The 13,168-nt window shown below is 34.8% G+C and overlaps 1 protein-coding gene and 1 pseudogene across 2 annotated transcripts; one reads left to right on the top strand and one right to left on the bottom strand.

The window, feature by feature from the left end:
* Nucleotides 1-208: 208 nt before the first annotated feature.
* Nucleotides 209-1,174, bottom strand: LOC107612094 (protein DMP4 pseudogene; annotated as a pseudogene). Its single transcript, XR_015896456.1, has one exon. The product of XR_015896456.1 is annotated as a protein DMP4 pseudogene (transcript).
* A 4,407-nt stretch (nt 1,175-5,581) lies between these two features.
* On the top strand, nt 5,582-10,560 carry LOC107637066 (zinc finger BED domain-containing protein RICESLEEPER 2-like). The gene is made up of 7 exons (XM_088495592.1): nt 5,582-5,816; nt 6,541-6,681; nt 7,023-7,124; nt 8,345-8,829; nt 9,067-9,969; nt 10,050-10,368; nt 10,457-10,560. The coding sequence occupies exons 1-7, from the start codon at nt 5,582-5,584 to the stop codon at nt 10,558-10,560; spliced, it is 2,289 nt and encodes a 762-aa protein (XP_088351718.1).
* Nucleotides 10,561-13,168: the final 2,608 nt, after the last annotated feature.

Below are 13,168 nucleotides of genomic sequence, written 5' to 3'. Positions count from 1 at the left end.
ATCCCTAAAGATAATTAAAATTTGCAATTTAGACTCCGTCATTCAAAAAGTATTTGATTTAACGAAATATTCTCAATATATTCTCTATTTTAACAGAATATTCTCAACATTAAATCAACACTTTTTGACTGGCGGAACTAAATTGTAAATTTTAATTTTTTTTAGAAACTCAATTACAAACTTTTAAAGTATAGAGACCAATTTGCAATTTTATTAAAAGTGTTGGGACTAACGGTGTAATTTAACCAATAACGTGTAACCAGGATTCATGGTTAATTTGTTACAAACATGATTAATTTCACTAACTCATTGTTTACACACATGAATATACAAAGCTTTATGTTATATATATTTAATTTGTTGAAAGAGGGAAGCCAATTCCATGTCTGTGCGTAGGAAATACAACAAACAACATGCTGCAGAAAACACCAATTCCAACTGGCAATGCAGTGAGTATTTCCTGTGTCTCATTATCTGGTGTTGGAAAGAAGCAATTCACCACATTGGGATCAAATAATGCAACCGCCGCAAACACCATAACCGACATCACTGCATGCATGAAATCTATAAACCGGATGCTATATTTAGCAGCAAGTTCAGGTGGCAGAGTTGTTGATCCATCAATGATCCACAAGCCCCTGAACGTGGCAAAACCATAGCAGATGTTTCCTTTGCTGTCTCTGAAGCTATCTGTGAAGCATAGAAGGAAGCAGGAGGCGGCGCAGATAGCTACGAGGAAAGAAGTCATTGTCTTCGCGGCTGAGTCACAGTTGCCAAGGTTTGTGAATATTGGAGAAAGAAGCTGGAATGCGAGGACAGTGCCGGTTGGTAGAAGGTTTGCCAAATGTGCTGTGCTCTCAAATGTCTGGCTAATTGCTTTCTGTACAAGGTTCCGCTCTGCTTCCGGAACCTCTGTGTTTCGCAGAAGAGGGAGCTCTTCTTCATCTTTGTGTTCATTCTTACTAGGATCGTCAAATTCAAGCTTGATGTCCATGAACTAAAAGATTGAAACTAGAACCTGTAAGCTATCTCTGCTGTTCTGTTTTTGCAGCATTGTTTTTGTTGAAATGGTATATAGCTTTATATGCAGGGAAATAACGAGCTAATGAGTGGAGACACAGAGTGGGAAAAGAAAAGAAAGGAAAGTATAGGAAGGGAGGTTTGTTATTTCTTGCAAGAAACACAAACTGAAAAACTTGATGATGCAGTATATATGAACAGGATGAAGATTTAACTAAGAAGGGAAACATTCTTTTGGCTTTTAATGCATGCAAGACGGTTAGGTGAGATAAGAGATTGATTCGTCAGAACTTGTTTATGAGGGTGTATTGGGTGTGTACGCTGCCACTACAAGTACCTTGCCGGTTACATGTTGTTGCTTCAATTTGAACCGATCACTTTAAAATTATAATCTTTTCTTTTTCTGTATTTATTATAATTTGTATTTTGAAATTAATTTCACAAGATTTGAGTTTAGTGCCAGACACGCATGTTTGGCTGGGGCTGGGACCGAATGGCTGTTAAGTATTAACACCTGGCGTTAATCTGCCAAGGGCTGTGTTTTTAGGGTCACACTATGCTACAAAAATAAGTTGATACAGATTTATAAATATTTTTTTGGTTTAATATTGTAGCAACACGTGGTCTGAATTGTTTGCTTCAAGAGTCAGATTTGCAGGACTCAGCGCAGGGACTTGCTTGATTTATCCTTAACCAATACTTTATGGCTTAAAGGAATGTAGTGTGTAAGCTCAGCCTTATATATAATTGGACTGAGCTTTTGACCTGTAGATTTTGTTTGTAAGGCAAGTGAAATCCATTAAAAAATTTTCATAGCCTAAACTCTGTAGGAATATATTTTGTTTTTAATTCATTTGTGATCATTAATATATTTTACATTGAATTATCTTCTTTAGATATTCATCCAATATTGTCCTCGGACAATAACTTGACATTTTCTCCTTTTCAAATAGATGATATTATTTTTATAATTAATTAACTCATAAATCTTTTATTTGTTGGTTCTTTTATAGTTCAGTTATTTAAGAGTAAAAATGATCCTTTTTAGTTAGTATTATATTATTTAAAATTAAATATGTGGCAATTTAAAATCATATTATTAATAAATAAATTGTATTTTAAATCTAACAATTTATATTTTTTATATTTTTCTCAAATATTAATTAAATTTAAAAATATATCACATGTTATTTTATATTAAAATATCCGTTCAATTATGTATAAAAAGATTAAAATATTATTTCGATTCATATTTCAAAAGAACTAAATGCTCTTTTTAATATCTTGACAAAAATCTTTTTTAGTATTAATTTTAAAAAATTAGAATACCATTTTAAGTTAAATTTTGTGGGTATTTTAGTCTCTTAAAATAAATTAAGTGAAAATTTTAGCTTTTTTAAAACGAAATTTAAGTATCTAATATCTCTTATAATCAACAATATTAGGGTAAATCACCAAAACAAATTATTTTCTAATATTAAGCATATGTTCTACATGAGATATTGTTATATTTTTGCCATTGTTAATTTTATGTAAATCGTTGTAGCTAGCAATGATTTTATGTTTATATCACAAGAAAAACATTGAGTACCGTCAAATTTAACGTTGATTGTTAGCGACGAGATTTTCGTCAGATTTACCGGTAATAATGGCATCGAATTCGTAAGGTTTAGTAATTACCGGCGGATTTTGGAATCTAACGGTAAGTATTGGAGGGAAACAAAAATAAAATGGCACGTTCCTTACCGTTGGATTTAAAAAGACGCATTTTGGTGATTTTTTCGATGGTAAATCCAATTAGTAAAATGACGCGTTTTGGTGATCGCAAAAGTTTTACCATTAAAAAGTCCGATAATAATCGCGACGTAAATCCAAAATGCGAACTCTCTCTCTCTGGTGTCTGTTCGTCACTGCCACCACTACCGCTGCTGCGTAGCTTGTCCTCTTCGAATCGATTCTGTCTCTGCAACAATAGGTAACAGATTCAAATGCGAATATTAAAAATAGAAAATTGTATGCTTAATGCTGATGCATGTTGAAATTCGATTAGATTATATTTTGTTTTGTTAATTGAAATCTCTATATTAGGCCTAAATATTTTGTTGTAAATTGAAAAAATTGTCAAGCTGTCCATTTTAACAGATTCAAAAATGATTGAGAAATTAAGTTATATTAAAGCATATGTTGCTTAATAAGGATGCATATTTGAAAAAAAAAACCAGTTTAACCTGTTCTTCTGTTTTGATGAAAATGGAGATGGGTATTTATGTCTGATTGTTTATATCCAACTATTTTTTTAATAGATTATATCCAGATATATTTAATTTTGCATTATAAAATAATACATAAGTTAATTTTATTTTTAAAATTTATTAGATATCTTTTATATTTATTCTTTTGAATATTTTAAACAGATTAATCCATAATTCGCTAAGTTTAAGAATAAAGGACACTTATTCCCACTTAAACTCTTTTCTGTTCTTCTCTTTCGACCACTGTATCTCTTTTATTCTTTTTAATTATTTTTCTTTTAAATAAAAGAATTCAAACCCTTTTCTCTCTCTTTTTTTTTTCATCTTCCATTCTATCATCTTTGTTCCAAGATTCTCATCCCAACTACAACACCATCAAACTTACTTTTTTTCATTTACCTTCTTTCTTCTTTTCTACTCTACCTCTATTTAATGAGTTAAAAAAGCATTCAATTTTTGAGTTTCGGTTATTATTGATGCTTCAAAGTAATTATTTTACTCAATAATTAGTTATATCTCTAATTTTTGTCACTCCTATACTTAAATCCGAAATTAGAATTATTAGGTTAGAAAATTTGGGGTTTCTATCAAATTGAGTAAGATGGTGTTAACTGACAATATTATTAGCTCACAAATATTATTATTATTACTAACATATTTCTAGAGTTGTAACATTATTGAATATTATTTGGTAGTTCGGTGATGCGCTCAGAGTTGCTTCCAATTTTTTAGAACCAAGTTGTGAGTGGATATTATGTCTATAATTATTTTTAAGTGTATTATAATTAATATCCAAATTGAATCATTACTTTTAGCATTCGAAAATATTTGATTTTTATGATTTTTGAATTATTGAAATGAATACTGATTTTTGAAAAACTCATAATTTTATAAAAAAGAAATACACACGAGACGATATTCATATATTTTATAAAGCATACATATTTTTTTATTTGATTTTTTTATACTTTAATTAAATTTTTAGTATGCATTCTTATATATTATTTATCATGATATTTAGTAATATATTACAAGCATTAGAGATTTGTTATAAGTGAATTGGTTTGGATTAGTTTGGGAGTCTTTAACTAGAAAATTGTAGTTAACAATAGTTATCACGTTAATATAGATGCATCTGACTCAGACCTTAACTAGCGAGGATGTTGTTAGTCCAACATGTAGACCACACGTTGAATTTGTTATATTGTACGGACACACTAGAGGAAAGACCTACCCTTAGAGATGGAACCGCCCAAGTGTATGGCATTTGATTTGATTTCACTTTTAGAATGAGAACTCTCATTTCAGTTCATTCGTTTAATTACTTATTTATTTATTTGCGTATTTATCTAATATGAATTTCTTATAGCTAAAAAGAAATATAACTTTCAAGGTGAAATTTCGTCGTGTGTGGATTATAGATATAATGTTTGCTCACTGAGTTGCAAAACTCACCTATCATATTCTCATATTTTTCAGATACAGGTGTTAATTTAGGTTTTATTCCATCCGCTCCACAGTAGGTCTTAATCATTTCGGTGAGTCCATCTTCTATCCAAGAACTATATTTACATGTAATGAAACGTCTGCACAAAAATTTAAATTAGGTCGATATTCCATATGTCACATGCAGGGTCCTCATGTGTGTCATGTTATTCTGGATCTCCAGCTATTTAGATAGTAATTATCTTTTAGTTATGTAAGACTTATGGAGTCAATTATATGCTTTATTTATCAATTTAATATATATGATGCAACTTTTGACATGTTTGGTTGTGGATAAAATTAGAATATGATGTTGTTGTCTTTGAAAACGAATGTTTATTATCGATATCGGAAGATAATATTCATGTTGGCAAGGTTCTAGGAATAGATAAGACTTTGTCCGTTTTTCTGTAAATTTGGTAAATTGACTTGTTAAGAGACTTGTCCCTTGAGTGCTAGTCATGACTTGGTTCGAGTCATGACATATATAGTCAAGCGAGTTGAAACCTATTTTGGCCTCTGAAATTTTCACCAGGCCTCAATTTTGACCCCCAAATTTTTAGTTACACAATTAACACCCCCAAATATTGGATCGTTCCTCACGTTTGTCTCTGCAGTTATCTCCATTAATGGAGATCTGATGTGACACATTAAGTTGATGTGGTGTGCATCTACGTGGCAGCCAGCTTGCCAAAATGGATGCATGATGAGTGAAAGATGGGGCAAAATTTGAATCCACTCAATTTAACCCCTCCATAGATATTAAAACCCTAATTTGCAGCCCACTTTTTTTCCAAAATGTTCGAGACTTTGCTGGAGAAATAATGAGTTTAGGAAGCCAAGCTATAGAGAGTTCTGCACGATCATGTTCTCATGGGGCTTCCATGAGGAACCTTACTCGTGGGAGATCAGGAAAGATTCCTGATTGGTGTGGTTGTGGAATGCGTCCAGTGCTGCGATGGTTTAGGACGAATGCTAATCATGAGAGATCCTTTTATAGGTGTCCAAATTATAATGTAAGTTCTCAGTGTCTTCTTCTTCTTCAATGTGTTACAATTGGTACTTTTGTTTGATGAGTATGCTTAAAATTTTTTCTTTTAGTTGGTTGATGTGAAATTGACAGAGTTCTGGGAGAATATGGTGTAGTTTCTTTATATAGGCAGACGCCGAAGAATAACAGGGCTTAGTGGGCAAAGCACAATGTACAAGCAATGATGATAGTTGGAAGATGAATATAGCATGGAGAATTACTTCAATGGAAGTTGAAATTAGGTGTTTGAAACTATGGATTAGTATTTTAAGTTTGATTATTTGTTTAGGTGTGTTTGTGACTGTTATATATGGTGTAAGTATGATTAAATTTTGATTAAAAATGTGGACCTAAACGTGTATATGTTGAGGGTGAATGAAAGCATTATATTCAGCAATTATGAAAAAGAAGCATGTGTTAGATACTCTGGTACGTATGTAATGTTGCATCAGTGAAGAAGTAAAACTAAGTATTAAACATACTGGTACCGTTCATAAACTTGAAATAAAGTCTCTACATTTAGGGTACGAAAAAGGGTATTCATAGTCAATATCCAAAGGCATTGCTTGCCAATAATTGAACAAATAACCAGAAAGTTATGAACAAAATACATCCAAAAAGTCTTCAACAAAAAAGCCAAGTATTTGGACACACATAACCATGTTTCAGTGACACAGGATAAACATAATTAAGAAAATAACTACCCTAACTATAATAATCCATCACTGCTAAATATCATTCACTTCTTCCTAGGAGGTTTGAATGTTGGCTTCACTCCTGGTGTAGGGACAAATTTCATGACTTCAGCCATCCTTGAAGCTGTTCCCGAACATGCTCCCTGCAATGGGTCAACACTTGCTTATCCTGGGTCTGGAGATGCTTTCCTCTTAAGTTGTAATTTGTTGGGCCTTGTTGCAGGAGTTATCTATAGTTAACTGAGTAGAATATAAGAACAAATCAATTTGATACACAAATAAACTAAACAGATATTTAACATAAACCTTAAACCCACAAATAATAGGACAAATGGGATGGTTACTTGTTCTTGTTCTCCATTATCTGGTAGTGAAAAGGTGTCTGTGATAGCACAATCTCTGAAGGAGCATTAGCATTTGTTGGGGCCTCAAAAGTAGCAACATTAGTGGCTGGAGCAGGGTCATCCTCTCTTTTTCCGTCTTGTGTAGACTGGCCCTCTATAGTTTTATTTGCATTAGAACCCTTTTCTTTCTACTTAGCTATTACAGCTGCTGTAGCAGCTCCAAGGTTAGCTGCAATTAGGGGTGGCAAACGGGCCTTAATCCACCGGGCCGGCCCGTGTAACCCGCCAAAAAAGGCGGGTTGGGCTGAAAATTTGGAATCGCCGAAAGACAAAAGCCCACCTAACCCAAACCACTTAAACCGTGGGCTTTGGCGGGGCGTGGCGGGCTTCCCCAGCGGGCTGATGCTTTTTTTTTTTAGGCTGAACCCATGAACCCAGACCCAGAACCCATGAACCACCCACCCCCTACCCGACCCGACCCAATCCCCATTCCCCAGCGAAACAGCCGAAACCCTAATGAATCCCCAAGACCTAATCCCTAATTCCAGATTTGCAGCTTCTTCACTCCTCAGTTCCTCGTCAGTACTCAGTCGTCTCCAGTCTCCTCGACAGCTCTCAGCCTCTCACTTGGTTCCTCAGTTCCTCAGTTCCTGCGTTCCTCACCGTCAGTTCCTTAGTTCCTCACCGTCACTCTCAGTCTCTCATTCAGTCATCCTTAGCTCCTCACCATCACTCTCAGTCTCTCACTTCCATCGTCCATTGACCTCAGCTCGAACTTCAGAGTTCCGTACTCACCCCTAACGGTCCCTGAGTCGGAGTTAGTTTTTCACCGTCGATCTTCGGTCGTCGTGGCCTACTGGGTTATAGCCAGCGCTGCTGCTCCATCTGGCCGTCGTCGCTGCTGCCTGCTGGTCTCGGTCCTGGGCTCCTGGGTCTTGTCCTCTGACTCTGCTGGTTTCGCTCTCCGTCACGGCTGCTCCTCGCCTCCTCTGTGGCTCTGTCCTGGTCCTCGCCTCCTCTGGTTAGTTTTCTGGCTTAGGGTTTGAGATTCATCAATTTAGGTTTGTTTGTTGTGTTTTGTGCTGTTTGATATAGGTAAATTAGGGTTGATATTTGGTTGAGTTTTGATTATGGTTGATATTTGGTTAAATCTGATTATGGTTGAGTTTTGATGATGGTTGATAATGGTTGATATTTGCCTATTTGGTTAAATCTGATGCAGATTTAGAAATTGTTTCTTATTTTTTGTGTTGTTTGATAATGGTTGAGTTTTGAATATGGTTGATAATGGTTGATATTTGGTTAAATACTTGAATCTGATGTGGATTCAGAAATTGTTTCCTATTTTTTGTGTTGTTTCATAATGGTTGAGTTTTGATTATGGTTGATAATGGTTGATATTTGGCTGAATACTTGAATCTGATGCGGATTCAAAAATTGTTTGCTGTTTTTTTTATGGTTTGCTAATGGTTGAAAAACCTAGTTTATATAAACAATTTACATTTACTTTTATTTCAGGAAATATGAATTCTGAAACTGTGAGTAACCTTGTTACTACTGGAGTTGGTTCTGAGGCTGCTCCGGTCGAGGTTGATGAACCTAGTTCGAAAAGGCTGAGACCAGCAACCTCCGGTGTTTGGAATTTTTTCAAAAAGCTTGGTCCAGATAAGGATGGAGTAGAACGTGCTGAGTGTAAAGGATGCAAGAAAGTGTTTAAAGCTGGAGGTAAGCGATATGGCACTTCTACTATAAAACGGCATCTTGATAGTTGTACTCAAATTAAGCATGAAGATATTGGTCAGACTATAGCAGAATTACAACTTAAAATGGGTTCACTTAAGATTGATTTAGGAGTGGCTAGAGATATGTTTGCTGGGTATGTAGTTGTTGGGAATAAGCCTTTTAATATGGTTGATGATAGGAGATTTAGAAATTGGGTGAAATATATTAGTCCAACTTTAAAACTTCCTTCTAGGAATACGGTTAAGGCTGACATAGTGAAAGTTCACAAGAGAGAAGCTGCGAAACTTAAAAAAATTTTAGTTTCCATTCCAAATAGAATTTGCTTAACATCTGATCTTTGGACTTCCAGTACCAATGAGGGGTTTATATGTTTGACTACACATTTTGTTGATGAGAACTAGAAATTATAGAGTAAAATTCTCAATTTTTGTCATATGCCTCCTCCTCACACAGGATTTGAATTGTCTTCTAAAATCTTTACGCTTTTGACTGAGTAGAAAGTTGATAAAAAGATTTTTTCCATTACTTTGGATAATGCTTCTTCTAATGATACTTGTGTTGAACACTTGAAAAGTACTTTGGATGTGCATGGTTCATTGTTGTGTGGTGGTGAATTCTTTCATGTTCGTTGCTCTGCTCATATTTTAAATCTTATTGTCCAAGATAGAATGAAAATATGTGGTGATGCAGTGTATAAGATTAGAGAGTCTATTAAGTTTCTGAGAAAATCTGAAAGTCGAATGGTTAAGTTTAAAGAATGTTTTGAAGATATTGAGGGACTTGAGTATACGACTGCATTATGTTTAGATGTTCCTACTAGGTGGAATTCACTTTATGCAATGCTTGCAAGTGCTATTCCTTATAAGAAAGCTTTTGAAATGTATAAAGTAAAAGAAGCTGGGTTTAGGGAGTATTGTCCTTCATCAGATGAGTGGAGAAGAACTGAAAAGATATGTGATTTCTTGTTACCATTTTACGAAACTACCAAGTTGATGTCTGGAATTTCTTACCCAACATCCAACTTGTATTTTTTACAAGTTTGGCAAATCCAGCTTATTTTAATGAATAGTTTGAAGAATGATGAAGTGCTTATAAGGAACATGGGAGAAAAAATGATGATTAAGTTCAAGAAATATTGGGAAGAATACAGTGTTGTTCTTGCATTTGGGGCAGTTCTTGATCCTAGATTTAAACTCAACACTTTGGTTTATTGCTATAATGAGATTGATCCTATTAGTGCTAAAGACAAAGTGGAGCATGTGAAGAGTAAGTTATACAAGCTTTTTGAGGTTTATGACCAAAATTCCTCTACAACTGTAGAGAGTTCTTCCCAACTTTCAAGTAATTTTTCTCAAGCAACATCTTCTGCAATTGAAACTCAGCTTATTAAAATTGTTGGTGTAAGTATTTTTATCTACTTGATTATATGTATTTTTTATTTTTCATGCTTTTTGATTCATATATTGTTTGTAATGCAAAGGATTTGATGTCCCATAATCAAGAAGCTGAAGTGAAAAGTGGAAAGAACCAACTGGATATTTATTTGAGTGAGGCAATATTATTTTGCAATGATGCAATCATTGATGTTTTGCAATGGTGGAAAGACAACCATCATCGTTTTCCAACACTATCACTAATGGCACGAGATTTGTTGAGCATTCCTATTACTACCGTGGCTTCAAAATCTGCATTTAGCATGAGTTCTCATGTTTTGAATAAGTATAGAAGTCGTTTGTTGTCAAATAATGTTGAAGCAGTGATTTGCACCAGAAATTGGATACGTGGATATGATAATTTTGGTATATTATATTTATGACATACATACTTGAGTGATTTTGAACATTATTATGTACTATTTTGCTAATATATTTATTTACTTTTTTCTAGAGGAAGATAAAGATCAAGAAGATATTACAAAAGGAGAAGGCTATTCTTCAGGAGTTGGTTCCAATGATGTTATTGACTTATATGAAGATGAAGATGAAAATTAAGTGTATTGAATTAAGTTTAATTTGCTTTGAAGACTATTTATAATTATGTTTTTGGACTTTGGATTACATATTTATTTTGTCTATGGGACTATTTATAACTATGTTTTTGTATTTTGGATAATTGGATTATGTTTATTTATTTTGAAGACTATTTATATTTAATATTTGTATTTATATTGATTTAAATAGAAGATATTAGATATGTTCTTATAAATAAAAAAAATAATTAATTAGGCGGGTTTAGCCCGCCAGCCCGCCATGAGGCGGGGCGGGCTAGGATTTTGGGACTGCCTGAATAGGCGGGGCGGGGCGGGCCTCCGACGGGACGGGGCGGGCTTCCCCACCTGACACCCCTAGCTGCAATGTCATCAGCTTTTCTGTGGGAGCAGCTTCTCTTCGTGTGACCTTTTGTCCCACAATAAGTACAAGTAAACTCCTTGTACTTTCTAGCTAGTTTTGTTGCTCTAGTCTTACTCTTCTTACTTTCTGAAGGCTCTTCATCTACATCCTTCCGTCTTTTCTTCTTCAAAGGACCTGGCTTCCTCCGAATTTTGGGAGCTTGAGGCCTACTACACTGAGAATTCTTCCACATTTCTTGTCCAGGGATAGAATTCAAGGAATGATTATATGTTTCTCTATATGAGTCATGGTCAACCAATTGTGACAATAGTCTTCAGGATTTTTATTGAGTCTAGCTATTGCAGCACATGCGTGGACACATGGCATGCATGAAATCCAGTTTACATCCAATCAGAGAGAATGTTCAACCACAAACAGTTTATATACAATCAGAGCAGAATTTGTTCCAAACTAAACTGTATGCCTAACACATTTATTTCACCCAAAGACACAATTCCTACAAAAGTTGACAATCACAACTAAAATGTATATCTGAAATATTTTATAACTACTAGCAAATAAGTAAAATAACACTCTTATACCTGTGATCTACCAGAATCTGCATGTGCATATCTACTTTTTCAAATAAACAACCATCTTTGTTTGCCACCCACGAATCTCAAATTTCTAATATCCATCATCACCACACTACACTGGATGTCATTTTTGTGACTCCTTCCTTATCCTCTCTAGTCTGCTCTTCTAAATAGGAGGTAACCTGCTAATGTGGTGTTACAGCTTCACTTTATCTTTTATAATTGTTCTCATCACGAACATGCGTACTTCCTCCAGTAGAGTGAGTATAGGCTTTTCCCTATACTCTTTTATCCTTGCATTGAAGACTTCGCATGCGTTATTACAAATGTTATCGAGCTTCAGAGCATGGCTAAAGTATGCCTTGGTCCAACTTTTCTTTGACCATGTGTTCAAGTAAGCCCAGGCATTCTCGTTCTTTCTCTTTAGCTTCTCCATCTTCTGCTCAAAGCCATGCCTAGTTGTCTCTCTTTCACATTTTCATAACATGATTCTTCACTCTTGCTCTTTTCATTGCTTGTTAAAATTCTTTCACATGTGCCACACACAAAATCTATGGTGCACTACAAGCATCAATTCACAAACTGCTGGAATTAACCCCTGCCATAATATGCAACACAGTTAGCAGTTAATGTTATTGAGCCCCAATGTTATTAACCCCTGCCATAATATGGACTGGGTTACAGGTGAAGAGTTGGTTTAGGCTGTCTACTTTGACTTGGATTGGGCTGGAGGTCCAGAGGTAGGCTGGGCTAGATGATTTGAGGTGGGTTGGGCTTGAGGTTCAGAGTTGGGCTGCCCTGGGGGTGTAGATTTTGGTTCAGGGGATGTGAAAGTATTTTGTCCAAAAGGTGTGTTTGGGATACATGAAGATGGATTTGAGGTGGTGTCAGATACAGGGGTTTTTGGATTGGGGGTCATTGGGATCAGTTGTGGAACCTCATCACCTTTAGGTTCAGAAATTCCATGCTCAAGGTACACATAGACTACACCTTCATTATTATTTGCATGAAAGCACATCTCCAACAACTCCTTGTCATGTGAGAGTGCTCTTAATCTAGTCTTCAAGGACCTCCCAGCAGCTAGCCACCAGCACTTCTTCAAATTGTCATATCCAAGAACCTTGTAGTAATTTCATATTGAGAACACGTCCATTGTATCTTTCTCTAGTCCAAACAACTATTCAATATGGTTTCTGACATACACCACTTCTCCATCTTCCTTCGTCTCAAAACTTTCTCCATGGTGGATGACAATTGTTATATCATCATCCATCTACATTGTAAAATAACAAAAATCTCAATAATGATTTCAAAAAACAAAACATACTAGCTTAACTCAGTTCAAACTCCAAACAACAAAATAGAGCATCATTGATTTTTAAACAACAAATTTTTTAAATACAAGCAATAACACACATATAATAACAGACAACAAAAGATACAAATGACATTCTCTTTTAGCAACAAAAACAGAAAACAAACCCTAGCATCATTCACATGCAACAACTTCCAATGCCCTAGATATAAACAACAACTTGTTTCGACAAAAAAAGTGTAATACAAAAACTGAAACAAAAGCCAAGAATAGAGTATCAACAAATTTGTAAAAAAAAAAAACTTCACTTCTTAATCTGATCTTCGCCGTTTCTTTCTGCGGCAATACTACTTGTTCA

The sequence above is a fragment of the Arachis ipaensis genome, chromosome B8, assembly GCF_059453495.1.
Source record: "Arachis ipaensis isolate K30076 ecotype BB chromosome B8, ASM5945349v1, whole genome shotgun sequence".
In the NCBI taxonomy this organism is placed as follows: domain Eukaryota; kingdom Viridiplantae; phylum Streptophyta; class Magnoliopsida; order Fabales; family Fabaceae; genus Arachis; species Arachis ipaensis.
The sequence above is the reverse complement of the archived record's forward strand: the minus strand, read 5'-3'. Positions and strand labels throughout refer to the sequence as shown.

Bases quoted from the DNA above. Each gene is read 5' to 3' on its own strand.
- LOC107637066 (XM_088495592.1), top strand. From the start codon at position 5,582: ATGAGTTTAGGAAGCCAAGCTATAGAGAGTTCTGCACGATCATGTTCT. The intron at 9,970-10,049 runs GTAAGTATTTTT...TGTAATGCAAAG, and splicing joins AGCTTATTAAAATTGTTGGT to GATTTGATGTCCCATAATCA. The intron at 10,369-10,456 runs GTATATTATATT...ACTTTTTTCTAG, and splicing joins ACGTGGATATGATAATTTTG to AGGAAGATAAAGATCAAGAA.